General features: G+C 53.7%; 5 protein-coding genes across 5 annotated transcripts; 2 read left to right on the top strand and 3 right to left on the bottom strand.

The window, feature by feature from the left end:
- Positions 1-2,110: 2,110 nt before the first annotated feature.
- AB675_2428 (uncharacterized protein) lies at positions 2,111-3,019 on the bottom strand (the record flags this gene model as incomplete). The annotated part of the gene is made up of 1 exon (XM_018142401.1): positions 2,111-3,019. The coding sequence occupies one exon, from the start codon at positions 3,017-3,019 to the stop codon at positions 2,111-2,113; it is 909 nt and encodes a 302-aa protein (XP_018005220.1).
- Positions 3,020-6,891: 3,872 nt separating this feature from the next.
- Positions 6,892-8,310, bottom strand: AB675_2430 (putative guanine deaminase; the record flags this gene model as incomplete). The annotated part of the gene is made up of 1 exon (XM_018142403.1): positions 6,892-8,310. One exon carries the CDS (start codon positions 8,308-8,310, stop codon positions 6,892-6,894), a length of 1,419 nt encoding a protein of 472 aa, XP_018005177.1.
- Positions 8,311-8,754: 444 nt separating this feature from the next.
- Positions 8,755-9,834, top strand: AB675_2431 (uncharacterized protein; the record flags this gene model as incomplete). The annotated part of the gene is made up of 1 exon (XM_018142404.1): positions 8,755-9,834. The coding sequence occupies one exon, from the start codon at positions 8,755-8,757 to the stop codon at positions 9,832-9,834; it is 1,080 nt and encodes a 359-aa protein (XP_018005249.1).
- A 1,115-nt stretch (positions 9,835-10,949) lies between these two features.
- On the bottom strand, positions 10,950-11,512 carry AB675_2432 (RutC family protein; the record flags this gene model as incomplete). The annotated part of the gene is made up of 3 exons (XM_018142405.1): positions 10,950-11,183; positions 11,245-11,342; positions 11,392-11,512. 3 exons carry the CDS (start codon positions 11,510-11,512, stop codon positions 10,950-10,952), a joined length of 453 nt encoding a protein of 150 aa, XP_018005029.1.
- Positions 11,513-12,748: 1,236 nt separating this feature from the next.
- On the top strand, positions 12,749-14,887 carry AB675_2433 (L-amino-acid oxidase; the record flags this gene model as incomplete). Its single annotated transcript, XM_018142406.1, has 3 exons — positions 12,749-14,557; positions 14,607-14,710; positions 14,761-14,887. 3 exons carry the CDS (start codon positions 12,749-12,751, stop codon positions 14,885-14,887), a joined length of 2,040 nt encoding a protein of 679 aa, XP_018005102.1.
- Positions 14,888-15,994: the final 1,107 nt, after the last annotated feature.

Below are 15,994 nucleotides of genomic sequence, written 5' to 3' on the forward strand. Positions count from 1 at the left end.
TCGCAGCTGCCTGCTTCACCTTTTTTACAACACTGGGCCCTGGCTGCGAAGCAATGGCCTTATCAGATGTGAGCAAGGTCAGATCGAGTCTCAGCATCCTACGTGTCGCCGGTTGGGATGTTTGAGCCAATTCCTCGAGTTGCAAGTCTCAGTGTATACAGCCCTGTCAAGATCACTGCTGATACTTCTCCGTTGACAATGTGGAACTCTTCACCAGGTCAGCTGCTTCTGGTTTCTTACGCCGTCAGCAGTTCTGGATCCTCACGACACTTCTGTCACGAGCCAATCGTTACTCGCTGAGGCGCTAAAGAGTTGCTGTCTTCCACCTAGCGTTAAATTTGACTTCTGAATGCCCCTAACCTTCTGCTGGAAGTTGCTCTGGGTCAGCCAAAGCGGCCATGGCTGCGCCAGCTACTTTTGTCAGTCCAACGAGGAGGTGTAGGAGATGTACTGCCTCAGGACCCAGCCCTCTTGCCCGGTCGCACCTGCTAGACCCGGAGGTACTATGCGCCAATCGATCTGGACGACTGCTGCAACTTGAGTTGATAACCACCGCACTAGCTGGTCCGCAGTGAATGGTAGCCTGCAGCATGACCGTCTTTCCTCTCTCCCGGCGGAGCCAGCACCACTTTTTGCAAGCTAATGTTTGCAAGGTCTCTTGGTCCATGGTCTAGCCAACTACACCGCTAAGATGCTGCGTTGAGATCTTCCTCGCCAATGTTACACGTACGACTAGGCCTCCCCGGCCGAGCACGGCTTCGAAATCGCTTTTTATGATACGCTTCGGACTTATGGTAAGGAAAGCAATCTTGCAAAAGCGCCTTCTGCATCAGATCTTTACATGGTCAGCTGAGGCAGTCTGGTCGGACTTTCAGTCCACGTTCTGGAACTTGTTGCCCCTCCTGTCTCTCACCTTCGGTGCCCCTCTCTTCTCTCTGTGGTGCCTGGGACCAGAGACTTGAGGCCAGGCATCAATTAGGAGCAACTGGACATTCCGTTTTGCGCCGGATTTCAGGCCGTCTGGAAAGGCCGTCTGGACTGCCCATCCATGGACTTTGAGTTGGGCATACACCGCTGTGGCCGATTATCATCTGCTTGACGGCAAGTCACAGAGCGTCATCATGACTTGGCCTATGGAAGCTACAGGCCATAGTTGGGTGCAGTGCGCCCGACCTCTTTCCCCGCGCGAGGACTCCCTTGCCTGACTCAGTTCCTTCGGACTGGCTACGACGAGATCGTACAACTGTCAGTGCTACTGCAAGCCCTGAGGCATGGCATATTGGTACATAGCCGCAGCCTTTTCACATGATTCGAGTAGGTATTTTACGGAGCTTGAATTGAGCGCCTTCGCCTGAAAGGCGGCCAATTCGTGCATCTGTCTTGCGACCCACGCCTTGGGGCTGTTCTGCCTTCCCACAGCGGCCCTTTGGCTCGGCATGCGCCAGCAATAACTCCAGATGACATCGACCCCTCCGCTCAACGCGCTCCCGGTCCCTTTCCTTTAACAAGCACGCCTAGAGACTCCCAACCGCGAATGCTTTGACCTCCAGAAATCTCGCAAGTTCCTCCAGATCGAAGACTCGCCGACATTGGGGACAAGTTACAGTGGGCACGCCAGACGCTTGTATCCGATCGAGGACCCACGCCAGAAGGCAATCAACATGAAACGCCGTTCTACATCCACCACAAACAGTCAAAATGCTGCTGCGCTGCACGTCAAGGTCCCCCGTACAGATTCGACAGTAATGTCCATGGTCTTCTCTCGGACAATGACGGGGGAGCCTCAAGTCACGAACACTGTCAGATGGTGGAAGTTCCAACTCTTGGAGTTTTGAAGTGGCGAGGCTCTGACATATGGTCCTGATGTTATGACGATGCCGAGCTCGCTCATACAAAGAGCACGCACGCGGTAGCGGTAACATTCGGCGCTCCTTTTCGAGAATCAACGTCTCGACTCGGAGAATCCTTCCGCGTATGAGCCACAGAACCCTCTCAATGCGCTTTAGGGACCAGTCGACATCAAGTCTGGAGCACGCTATGTCTTTGACGGACGGTATGACCAGTGAGTCGTCCCAGTTTGCGGGATCCAGAGCCATAACATCTTGCTTACTCAGCCAGCAGCATCTGGCAATCTCAGCATGTCGTGGAACTCGGCAGCGGCTGTCAAATATCCCATGAGCACCATGATTATGTCGTTCTGGCGTCGAATCATCTCGTTTTGGGTAGCGGTGACCTGGACACCTTCTGGGACTCGATTAGATGGATGGTCACGGTTTTCTGGCTGTGGCATCTCAGAGGTGATCGGCGTTGGCGACCAAAGCGCTCCGGCAATCAGGCGGAGATGTGGTGACGGGCCGACTTCTCTAGGGTTGTTCTCTCCAACGGCAACGTCGGCTTCGAACTCGCTGTCGGAGTCACTGCGGTTGTCAAAGTCGACATCGTCAAGGTTGTCTCGGTCTGGGTCCTCCAAAGCATTGGCGAGCAGGGCTTGTCCACGTTGGAGGCAATCTGTATCACCTCGAAGCAAGCCGTCGAAGATAGAGCATACGCCCGTACGCAACAACTTGCGACTTTGAAGTCTCCACTTGAGCTCAAACACGAAAGCTCTTCTACCCTCCCATGGAGCACGGCTGAGCTCCGCCGTGATGAAGCTGTCAATGATGCTCGTCATTTGTCCGGCGCTACGACACCTCGTGAGTCTTGGCTCCTCAACGAAACTGCGAATCCGTTCGCAGTAACGTGCAATGCTGTCGAATGGGGGAAGGTAGGGTACCGAGTAGCATAGCAGCTCAATCCGATCATACTGGAACAGACCATCTCGACCTAGCGTGTCCAGTGCCCAGTCGAGGAACGCAGATCGTCTTCCTGGTGTCAAAGCCGGCAGTGTCGCAGCAAATTTACGACAAGCGACTTCAAGCCAAACTGCGGATAGAGAGTTTCGGAAGGACGTACACCAGTCGCGGAGACGTCTCTCGTCTCCTGAGCCAAAGACGGGGCAAGGTTCATCGGGAGACGACATCGCAGTCTGTGATGGAAGTGCCCAGGAGTCCACACCGCAGTGAAAGGGTTAAGGTGCAGTTCAAGGTCATGGTGCGAAAAATTTAAACGCACAACTGAGCTGCTGCTCTACAACAAAGATTCAGCAGCATGAAAGCACACAACTGCAGCAAAAGCAGCCAACAACGGAATTAGACAAATATGCATTGAAATCCCGACGATCATTTTGTCAGTAACGCAAAGCCCTCCTAACGGTGCAAACCTCCTGCGGGAAACAAAGCCCGTTTCCCCATCAGCCGATTCAGTTGCAGACGAAGCTGGAAGGGGAAGCTATGTATTTACAGCGGCACTTTCAGGTCCAGTCGTTGGCGCGCTCCGATATGTTGAGATCTGGTGTAGACTTGCTGGCTGACATCCACATATGACGGGTCTTCCAAAGATCGTCATTGCGGCATCGCGGCTGAGGACGGCAGATGTCGAATGCCATTTGCGATTGATCGACCTAATGGTGCATTGGTCTGCAGCAAAGGCTTTTCGCCACCAATGCCCACGACCTCTCTAACGCACGACGCTTGGCACCGGACTTCATGGTGGCTGTATCTTAGCGGACCATCCCGCCGCATCAGCACTCTCTCTGTCCTTTGATTGCGCAAGCTCAGCACACAGACCACTAGATTGCCTTGCTGGGCCGTCGATTCGGCTAAGACGCGCCTACGACCGTGGACTCTCCGCTTCCACTGAACAGAATGCCCAGGCGACTTCGCTCGAACCAAGCTCTATTCCTCTCCCAAGCATGAACAAGGATGTCTCTTCCTTCCCTTGCGACTTCCTGCAACTTCTCCGGCCCTCCCCACTCCGGTCTCGACGCAGTCATACAAATTAGATTAGCGCCCGCATGGATCGCGACCCGAAAAGCAAGCTCCTCGTTGAGACCCTCGATCTCAGCAACGACGCCTCCATGATCCACAGCCCGGCCGCGATATCTTTACAGAACCATAGGGTATACAGCTCACCTACCAGCTGCCCCAGATCAAAATGTGCCGGCGCCAAATGTACACACTCCCAATCAATCACGAAGACCTCCACCTCACGATTACTATCCAGCGGCCCAGCCGGCAAGAGAATACTACACCGGCCCGTCAGCACGTGCCTCCAAGCCTGATCATGACAAGAAACTTACTTCCCCGTACTAAGATCTCCATGCACGACCCTCAGCTCCCCCTCTTCCGCCAAATCCTGCCTCTCCATCCTCTCCACCCCGTCCAACACGTCTCGCGCCTCGCCCAACACCTCCGGAAACTCCGTCACCCGCTCTTTCAACCACCCGTAGCTGACCATATGCTTGATCGGCTGCGTACTCACGTTGCCCTTCGCGGCCTCCCGGGCTTCAGGGTGCGCGGCCGTCCACGCGGTGAAGGCGTTCAGCCAGCGGCCGAGCGCGCGGCCGAGCTGGTGGCAAGGGGTTTTGTGCGTCGGGGAGGTGGGGGAAGGGAGGTTAGTGAGGCAGTAGGATTTGAGGGTTGTGGCGCGGGGGATGTATGAGTGGATCTGGGTGGTTGTGGGGGCGTCGAAGTGCAGGAGCTTGGGGGTGCGGATCGCAAATTGCGTGGGAGGAGTTGCGGCGGGAGTGCCGGTGAAGAAGTGGTGGGTCATCAGGGAGAGGATTTGAGCTTCCATTTTCTGTGAAGGTCTGCGGTGTCAGTGTTCACGCTGCTGTGGATCAGGTAGCGGTGAGGAGGGGTGCATACGCAGCGCTCGAGGTCGAGAGGGAAGTCTGGAATCGTGGCCATGTACTTCTCGCCGTGCTTGATGAAGACCTCGCATGTTCCATCGTCGAGCGGCGTCTTCAGGGTGGCAACGTAGCCCCAATTGACGATGCCGCCTGTCAGTGGTTGAAGGGAGGACGCTTCGAACTTGGTGCCTCGCAAAGCGTCGCGAACACTGTCATCGACTTGCTTCGGCGCGGCTGACATGATGCTTTTGGATATGAGAAGTATCACTGCTTATCTTGCTGGGTCGGAGTATGAGTGCTTCATTGTTCAACGAGTATCCGTGTCATGATCTTCTGATATGATATGTCGACATGTATAACGCCGAGATAACAACCTATCGGGTACTTTGCAGCGCTGTCATCTTTCAAGATGCGCACAGCGTTCTTGGCCATCTAAGGACCTTACTTAGACAAGCAGCGGGTGGCCTAAGCGGTGATGCAGCAACCCTTCAACCAGCTCAATCTCAATCGACGGCGTCCAATCTGGGAGGACTAGCAAATACACTCATCAAGCCAAAAGACCATCGCCTGGTAGGGCATGCCCTCTATGAGACTTCCAGACGACCTAGACATCTCTACAGGCAGTAAGGTTGACGATGCGTCCGACTTTGGCAGCTGGCTCACATGGCGGACGTAGTCAACATTGGGAGTAAGAATTTCTGGTGGTGCGGTGCGAGGCCTCGCTATGAGCCGGGCACTAAGGGTTTAGTTCTCGACGCGCCACTAAGGCTGGCGTGGAATGTGGCAGTTTCAGCTCTCAGTACGTACAGAGGATCAAAACGCTGCAGAGTGGCAGGGTAGAGAGAAACGAGGGCTTGTGGTGCAGAGCAGTCGATCTATAGATAGGATCCTAAGCCCCGGACATAGAATGACGTCACAATGCCAACATGCCATGGTCGTTCCTACCCCGATGCGAAGAAAAGCGCTTGCCAATTCATCCAACTCAACTTAGACTGTCACGAGAACATCACGTTTCCCGGAAATTTGCGAGATGAGTGCGCCGTTTAGGGACCTCAGACCAAGTCCTGTCACGAAAGACCAATCGAGACGCATCGGCAGCAGAGTAGTACAGCTGTCACTGTTGTCAATGCTGCGGGGCAGACTTCTCGCTGACAGGACGCCCCTTAATGCTGCAGCGCCTTTGCTTTGCCTTACCCATGCTGCTTCCAGCACAGTGACCAGAAACTGCCAGGATTCTTCCTTCCAGACCTGCAAAAAGATGCAACAATTCTGTGAATTAGTATTGCTAACATGGCCAGCATGTCGCTCTACAACCTCCTCGTCACCATCTACTACGTTGGCTACGCTTCAGCAGGCTTCTCCTGGACCAGCTTCCCGCCATGTGCCCAACCAATCCTCCAACATTACGCGCCCCCAACTTGTGACCTGGGTCTCACTGGGAACGACCTGAACCGTACGAACAATTGCCTATGCTCCAACAGGCCCTTTCTCGATAGTTCTGTGACAGGATCATATATCGTTTGCGGCTGCGATGAACTTCGTCTAACCGCCGAGCAGCTGATCATCGGCTGCAACAGCACCAACACAACAGCAATCAGTACCTTCGATGAGCTCATGTCTATCGGGAGCGGCGGCTTGAGCGAATGTATTACATCCCAGTTCTCTTGTAGCAGCATCAAAAGCAATACTACGAGCCAGAACTGCTCTAGCTCTAACACTACAAGCAGCACTGGTACTTTTAGCGGAAGCCCGCAAAATTGTCCTAAAACAGACCTGATTGTTGGCTTGTGCGTCGGCATTCCGGGAGCCGTGATAGCCAGCTTTGGAGTATTTGTTGCGACTTTGCAATTGCTCGTGTACCGACAGAGGCTTCATGTGGATGCATCGCCCTGGCCCGTCATTCGCAGATCTTTCAGACAGTGGTTTTGCTGCATTTCTCGACGTCGGCAGCCACCATTGCAGCCGCCTCTGGCCACAGTGGCAGCAGAGCTGTCCGACTCAAACACCTCGACAACGCCATCGGCCGTGCCATAGCTGCATTGTCTTCAAAGGACCCGAGACCGGCTGAAGGAGTGGCGCCTAGGGTCGCGCTATGTCATTTGCTACACTGCCATGTGAGATAGATGAGTCGAACTCGAGGCATGATCACGCCAACGGGTTCGCTAAGCTTTCAGATCCTTCCCAGCCACATACTTACCACTGACAAACACCTTTCTGATACTCCTATCATCGCCCATGAACACCCATTTTCGCAACATCGCACCCGCATCTCCCTCCCATCCCTCTACATTGACATTATCGTCCAATCCGACGTCCACAACCAAAGCATCAAAATCCTTTCCCTTCTCGAAATCTCCCACTCGATCCTTGAGGCCGCAAACCTCCGCCCCACCCATTGTCGCCAGATACACCAGCTCCTCAAATCCCAATATCCACTTCTCCCGTCCCGTGCTGATCGCCAGATGCCGACTGACGTTACTAGCCTGGCGCATCGAGTCGAGAATACTGATGCTGTAACCTGCACTGCAGTCTGTGCCCAAGCCGACCTTGACCCCGGCGTCCAGCAGAGTTCGTACACGACACCAGCCATCGCGCAGGCATGTGTTGCTATTCGCGTTGTGCGCCACGCCAACGCCACAGGCCGCCATGACTTCTATGTCTCTGTCCGTGAGGTGGATACAGTGCGCGAGGATCGTGCGGGGGCCGAAAAGGCCATGATGATTGTACATGTCTGCGTAGCTTTTGTAGCCTGGATGCAGCTCGTGCATGTTCTTGTACTCGAGCTGTGTTTCGGCCATGTGTGCTTGGACGCGGAGAGCATTATTTCCACTATCTGGCGATAGTGGCGATTTGTAGCCGTGGCACAGCTTTCCTAGGCCGCTCATCTGGTCCTCGCTGACATAGCTACCTGCTCTGGGCTGAATGCAGGGGAAGACCAGGTCGCCCTCCGGATCGAGTTTGTTAAGGATATGTTCGACGACTTTCTGCTCATCCTTGAGCGATTGCTTGACGTCGGCCACCATGTTCCCATGCGTGGCGCCGACCTCGATACAGAGCTTGCCGATGATAGCACGCTGTCCTTTCGCTTTGCAGATCTCGGCAAGTGCAATGGTAGCGTCAGGATGGATGCTGCTATTGTAGGCCACAGTAGTGGTACCGTTGGCGAGAAGAGTGTCTACCATGCCCGGGTACACACGATGCGCTTTGGAAGTATCTGAGTACGAGGCTTCGATGGGATCAGTCCAACCCTCGCACCATTCCTTGAGATCGCCCTCCATGCCGAGGGCCATGTTTGGATACTGTGGCGCGTGCATGTGCGTGTCGATCAGGCCAGGGAATAGGAATTGGAGCGGCTTGAGGCGTAGGATGCTGGCCTTGGCGAAGCCATCGTACCGTTTGGCGGCATCAGTTGGGTCAGTATTCGCTTCAACGAACGCTATCTTGCCATGCTCGTTGACTCCAAGCGTGGCCTTAGACAATATCGCAATCTTAGTACGCGAGGTGCTGTGAATGAGACGGCCATGGACGATAAGAGGCAACGAGATGCCTGATCCTGCTGTTGAAGGATTGCGTATTTGCATGACTAGAACTGTGACGCAGGGTTTCTTCGACACAATATCGAACAAGATCAGTAAGACGGTAAGATATAAGAACGGACCTGTCTCGCCTTATGGTCCGGGAAATGGCTCCAACTTCGTTATCCTGTGTCGACACCGGAGGTCCTTCGAAGCTTTGGCATTGTCTGTACGAGGATCCATCTTGAGCGCCCACGTACTACCCAGAGGGTCGCAGATATCCGATAATCAGTAGCTTGTTGACGAATGATGTCCTAAATCCAGAGCCGCGGGTCCAGGAAGTGACGCAAATAAGCTTTATGCAAGCTTTCGTCAGAGACCAAAATTCGAATGTACAGGGGTCCATGAGGGGCAGCCTCGGCGCGTCCGTATCTCAACGTTCGGATTTTTCGTTATTTGAACGACATATACGGTGGTCCTTTCGCCAATCTGGGTTGATGTCACGGAACAATGGCGGCAACAACAGTCACGCTAGAGGCGCTTCAGACTAACGACGTCCCATTCGAGGCGCTGGAAGACGCCTTTGGACCCTCCTCTCTAGGCATCCTCGTTGTCAAGGATCTGCCCGCAAGGTTCGCGGACCTACGACTTCGCCTACTTTCTTATGCCTCATATCTGGCACAGCTGCCATCAGATCAGCTGCAAGCACTGGTTGATGAGAAGTCTCATTATGAGCTAGGTTGGAGCCACGGCGTAGAGGCGCTCAAGGACGGACAGTATGACACCATGAAAGGATCATTCTACGTGGATTGTCAATGTTTTTATCTGAAGAATCCCAGAGTACCTGTACCTGGCCAGCCTGTTACTCGAGGTGCAGGGCAAAATCTCTGGCCATCCGAAGAAGCGATCCCGGGCTTCCGAAAGACTTTCGAGGAGTTGTGTACCTTGTTGATCGACATTGGAGCGTTGGTGGCAAAAGCAGTTGACTCGTACGCGGAAAAGAAGATTGAAGGCTACGAGAAAGGGTACCTCGAAAACGTAGTGCGGACGAGTCACACCCCCAAAGCGAGGCTGCTGCACTACTTTCCACCACTCTCGAGAGACGGCGACTCACCAGGACCGGAATCGAGCGCAAATTCAGCAGCTGACTCAGATGAGGATTCCTGGTGTGCTACACATCTCGATGATGGCTGTCTAACGGCACTGACGTCTGCTCTATTTGTGGATGAAGCTTCAGGACTGCGGCCCATCACCGATGCCACTGCACTCCCAAAATTGAACGTTCTAACAAAATCACCCGATCCAAAAGCTGGTCTTTACATCCGATCTCGAGGCGATAGCGTGGTCAAAGTCAACATTCCGGCTGACTGCATTGCTTTCCAGACAGGCGAAGCGCTCGAGAAGATCACTGGCGGGCGATTCAAGGCTGTGCCACATTTCGTGAGAGGCCCAAGCAGTAATGACGGCTCGAAAGTAGCGAGGAATACACTGGCGCTGTTCATGCAGCCCGATCTGGACGAAGTCATCGATAAGGCATCCGGTCTGACTTATGGCAAGTTCGTCGAGATGATCGTCGCTAAGCATGCATAGCAGCCGCGTTTATCAGCGAAGTGGACGATTTCTTGCCTTTGTGGCGGAAAGCCGGAGTTTAGCAACCTCGTTGTTCTTGGCTGGATGGAGATGTCACAATCGATTGCCATCGCTTTCGCTACCAACTCCCCCATAACGCCTTTCGCCACTTCAGATACTCTGGTCTAGAGCCTCTCTACTGGGCGAGCTCGGCAGAGCCCAAGGATTGTCGACACTGGCTTCAAAGACTGGGTTGGCGTGGACAACTTTCCCCCCGATTGACGATGAAGCGAGTGTACTGCAGCCCTTCTCCTCAGGTGAAACGACTCGACGTCCTGCGAGTGCTTGATCGGCCTGTGCCGGATTCTCCAACATAGAGACCACAAGCGGCCTGGACTCGTCTTTGCTCGAACTGTCGGCTGACAGATCGGGCGTGTTGGCCTCGAACATGCTTGTGACAGGTTCTGCAGGACTCGATCTGGGTACAAGGGTTTATGATAATGATTGGAAGCTCTCAATGACAATCGCGAACATAAGCTGTCACTCTAGCCATAAATCCTCTATATCAGATTGCTGACTGACCGTGCCTTCCCAGCATGTGTTTGCCTGATCGTCTCTGACACAGCCCAGGCGCTGTCTGCGTTGGTCGCTGGCGTGCCAGTCGTTGACGGAAGACAATTCCTTTTTACCGTCTGTCAAGGCGTTCAGGTCCGTCCCCATTCGTCAGGTCATATCCCGCAATCTGTAAGCGAATACGGCTATGCTGGAAGTGATCGCTATGCCCGCTCAACAATAACGTCAAGAGCGGCAACCCTCCTTCCATGTTGAGAAATTGTAGGTTCTGTCAGTTCATCCACATTCGCCACGTGGGAATTTGCACTTCTCAACTATTGCCTCATTCACACATCGACGCATATTCATCTACTTCAGCTTCCCACTACATCCGTTATTGGAGAAGGCTATAGACGGAGCCCTCCTTCCGTTGCGAGACTTCTGTCTCTTCCTCCGCTCGTGAGCACAGGACGTTCCGCAACCTACTTAAAGCGCTTTCACACATACCTCACGATGCTTCACCTGGTATACAGTCGCCCAAGACAGCCACTGTGGGCTAGTCACCAGATCTCTCCCCCCATCACTCAGCAGTCCGGAAGTGCAGCAATCGCCTCAATCTCAATCAAGAAATCTCCCGGGAGCTGTCCGACCTCCACCGCCGTCCTAGCCGGCTTCGGGTCCGGCAGCAACGACCTGTAGACCTCGTTCATTGCTGCATAGTCGTCCATGGACGCCAAGAATACGGTCGTCTTGAGAACATAGTCCCACGAGGTGCCCGCTTCTTCGAGAATCACTGCGATATTTTCGATTACTTGGGCCTGCGAGCGAGCTATGTTAGTCGTTGCGTCGATTCCTCTGGAGCAGAGGAACAATGCGTACAGTCTGGTTAGCAATGCCGCCCTCCACGATTGAGCCGTTGAATGAGGGCACTGTGCCGGCGGTGTAGACAATGCCTTTGGTGGTGAATGCTCCTCCGGCTGAAACAGGTCAGCCATGGTTGTGACCTAGTGTCAGGCGGGTACGTACAAAGAATTGGACCTTGGTTGCCGAGATACGTGACGACGGGCTCCGGCTTCTTTTCGAAGGGCGCGGCCAGAACGCCTGCCAGACTGAGAAGAGGTACCAAGATCTGCCTGAGTCCAACCATAATTCCTGCTGTGAGCGGTACGGATGATATGGTGTATGCTGCTGCTTTTGATCAATGAAGGTAAGGGCGTATGTCAGCCAGACCGTCGGGATGTTATATTTGCTCGTCAAGCGGTAAGGTACCCTCCGTGAGCAACAAGACCAGCTTTTGCCAAGGTGCCATGGTTATGCCCCAGGACGGCTTCTGTGCCCGCCGGCGGGACGCTATCAGTGATGCTCTGCCAAGACTAAGTTTCTCTTAGCACGATTGATGACAATGCTTCTCACGGTGACCTTGTCCTTGTCGCAACCGTGCCATCGTGCTCCGAGATCCCGCGGCCACATAGTTTGAGTTCTTCGCATGCCCACAGCATCGTCAAGATTCGGTAGGCAACCAAGTGAACTACGGCGGTGTCGCGAGAAACAAGAGAATTCCATCCACTGTCGATGCAGGGCGCCAACGTGTAGCTATGCACTGCATGAGCCCGGTTATCGGTGACAAGTCGCTACTCGTACAACAAAGCCGAGTTTGAAGGCGGCGATGTGCGTAGCGGGGTCGTGGCAATGATGAAAACGGGGCGGCCAAGACATCTTCCCCAGGCGGACGAGAACAACCACAACGGTTTTGAACCATAACAAGCAGGTGGCTAAGATGCTTTTGCGAGAAACGTACGCAATTGCATCGAGAGATAAGGAAAGATAACGACTGCGGCGGAGAGCCGAGAGAGCGGAGAAGCAGGTACATATGCCCAGCCGCCAGAACAGGCACCGGTTCATGTATGGAGTCGATCTTTTCCCGATGCGGAGGAGGATTGGTTCCTGGCCAATAGAGCGTCGAGAAACGGAGAGAGATAGTAGCACATAAGGAGTTTCCTCGTTGTTCATCTGTCGTCCATTGCATACACCGACAGCCGCATCCATGAACGTAGCATCGGCCGGCTGATTTCCTGATGCGAGCATGGCCAGTATCACTCGAATGAGTGCTTGTAACAGCGGCTTGTAGTCGCTGAAAGATGGAGCCCTGATTTGTGGTCGTAGACAATACCATCCCACGAGAAGTGCCTTCCATGCATTGGCGTACATATCTTAGTGGAAGTCGTAGTCTGGCCTGCCGCATCGCAAAACCATGCATCCAAGCGTTATGTGTTGAGTTCAGATCCCAAAGAATTTTCGTCGGAGGACAAAGGACTTATAGTTCGAAGCATACGCTCATCCAGCAGACGTCAGTGATCGAGGTGTCGTAACAGCTCTCGCAGCCATGTCTTCGATATGTAGACGAACAGCTTTCCTAGCCCTGACGCTTGCGTCAACTGTGGTGAGCGTGCCATTTCAGAGCGGCACTCCAACAGTCTCATTTGATGGCCCCTTCAGTGTGTCTTACGATTCACTACATAACATCCACGTCTCATTCGCTGAGGACTTCGAGGGCCACGTGCAGATCGTGCACGGAGAGTGTGGAATGAGGACACCGGCGCACAGACACCATGAAGTCGGCTCGTCGTTCGTCAAGCGTGGAGCCTCGCCAGATCGCTTCGTCTGGGTGGTTCCTACGGATGCGATACACCACGGCTGCTTGCACGCATACTCAGAGGGTGAACTGATCGGAAGGAGTGCGCCTATCGCAATCGCTGAGCCACTGCACAAGCGAGAGGCTATCTCAGAAGTGGCAGATGTGAGTGGACCGTGGTTCGATGGCATAGCAGCCATGGCTTCGAAGGAAAACACCGAAGTCTTCGTGTCGGAGGCGAAGAGCAAGTCCATTGTGATCGTCGGTGGCGGCATGTCTGGACTGCTCACATCACATCTGCTGGACTCGGTCGGCATACATGACTGGCACATCATGGAGTCGAGTGGCAGAGTTGGTGGTCGGATCCGGACGAAGTATCTGGCTGGCTCTAAACCAGACGAGTACCAATACCAGGAAATGGGTCCGATGCGCTTTCCTGTCAGCATAAAGTACGCTGACACCAACGAAACTTTGGACATCCAAGACCACAAAATGGTGTTTCAGCTTGGCGACGTTCTGAACGAGCTCAACGGGAACGACCCAGAACTCGAGGTCAAGTTCATCCCCTGGATCCAATCTTCTCCCAATCTTCCGGCCAACTCGAATGGCTACCGTCTGCCGAACGGCCAAATCCCTAGCCGAGCACAAATTGCGGCGAACGCGTCTCTGACCACACAGGCTCAGAACATCACAGATATGGACGCAGTTGAGGAGGCTTCGGAGGCGCTCGAAGAGTTCATAGATGCAACCCCTGAGAGAATCCGGAACATATCGACAAACGTATATGCTCAGCACAAGGCCGCGATCGAGAAGGGACTCTTCCAGTGGTCTGAGGCTGCTTATCTGAAGTACGAGCTCAACATGAGCGCTGATGTTGTCGATTACACAGCAGGCGCAGGGCTCAGTCCAATGTGGGGAACTTGGTATGACACAGCATACTTCGCTGCAACAACCTGGAGAACGATCGACAAGGGTCTGGAGTCCCTCCCACGGGCATTTTACCCACTCGTAAAGGACCGCTTGACGCTCAATCGGACCATCGAGGAGCTGTCTTACGATAATGATACTGGCCGCGTGTCTGTGCATTGGAGGGACGATCCATTCAATGTCACTACCGAGTCCGCGGAGTATGACTATGCGGTCGTCGCTGCACCATTCTCGAAAGTCCGCCTGTGGAAGCTGCCGCAATACTCGTCTTTATTGACCAGAGCTATACAAACCATGAACTACCAGCAAAGCTGCAAGGTGGCCTTACATTACAAGACCAGATTCTGGGAAAAGCTGGACCCACCCATCATCGGTGGCTGTGGTGCAACCGATATCTATGGCGTGGGCTCTGTGTGCTATCCTGCGTATGAGATCAATTCAACATGGCCCGGTGTAATTCTGGCATCGTACGCTTCCGGAACGCCTGCCCGATCTGTGGCCGGTCTGACGGATGAGGAGCACGTTGGTCTGATCTATCGTGCTATGATCGAGGTCCATGGGCAAGTTGCTGCAGACGAGTATACTGGCAACTATGATAGACAATGCTGGGAGAATGATAAGCATCAAGCCGGCGTAAGTCACCTACCTCTGTCGCCCTGCCAGTGTACTGACTAGCATGCAGGCATGGGCCGCACCTTTTGTCGGCCAGCAAGAGCTTTACATACCTGCTTACTACGAGACGGAGTTCAAGACCATCTTCATCGGCGAGCATACATCGTACACTCAGTAGGTGGTCTCTCATCGTTGATCTGCCCCCGTCACTGACCTTCATATAGTGCTTGGATCTTCTCGGCGCTAGACTCGGCCGTCCGTGGGACTGTGCAACTGCTGCTAGACATGGGTCTTGTCGATGAGGCTAAGCAGATCACCGAGGAATGGATGGGCCGGTGGATCAAGATCTGATGTTGACAGTCTTGCTTCAACCGTTCTGGATGCACCCATGGCGACGGTGCTGAAACGTCCTACTCATGCTTTTGTCAATAAAGCTGTCCCATCTGGCCATACTTGTCCGTGGCTGATATGCGCCGCCTTGATTTGTAAAGCTCATGAGTGAATGTTGAGATCTTTTCACGTGTGTGTATGCTCAAGGCTGACGAAGTCGTTGTCCAGATTGCGGATGCAGAGCTTGGCGTTGGATGTGTTGTGGAGCATGCCTCAGCGCGTCATCGAACTAACTGCATTGAGCACGTAGTAAATTCCTAATGTGTAACAACCGACGAGTTATCCTTGTCCCAAGAGAAGGTCCTGCGCGGTATCAGCTGCGACCTGCGGCAGGCGATGGAAAGGCCGCCGTCATCAGCACGCTTCCTTCGAGGCTTTGCTGACTGATGCTAGCCCGCCTCCCCTCTGGCCTGGGCTGTGAAACACTGAAAATTTGATGATCTTGATAAGGCACGATCTCGACAATGTGCTTCCAGGCATCGGTAATAATGGTACAGGATTACAATTAGGTCAGCTCAATCTGCCACCGCATTCTACCTTAGCATTTTGTTCGACAGTCTCACGGCCTCTCGAAGCAGGAGGAGGTCTATAAAGCATCCAGATGAATCCGTCTTAACTCCGCAACAGGAGGTCGACTAGACTCTTCCCAGTGTTCCTCCGACGTCATCTGAGTGGTCGGTTCAGCGACTCTTCTGCAGGGCGAATAGCTTCTGCAGGAACGGTATGGCCTTCGCAACTTGTAATATCTGCATTCACAGCGATGACTCGCTGCAACAAGGCTGGCATCTGACTAAACCTGCAGACCATGTGCACTTCCGGTGTACCTTATCGCAAATAAGTAAGCGAGATCGAGGAATCAATATGATTGGACGCACGTATACGTCAGGTCCATCGCCGAGATCTGCGAGTGTCGGTGCCGGTACCAATCGCGGCTATGTCGTCACAATAGTCGCCGCACCTGTTGCCCGGCGATGGAATTTTTCGCAGTTCGTTGCGCCTTGACGGAGTGTGCAAGATTCATCCTAGGAGCTTACCTTATCAGACGTGGAACTCAGCTTGAAGTGAATA

The sequence above is a fragment of the Cyphellophora attinorum genome (assembly GCF_001299255.1).
Source record: "Cyphellophora attinorum strain CBS 131958 chromosome Unknown Contig2, whole genome shotgun sequence".
Lineage (NCBI taxonomy): Eukaryota > Fungi > Ascomycota > Eurotiomycetes > Chaetothyriales > Cyphellophoraceae > Cyphellophora > Cyphellophora attinorum.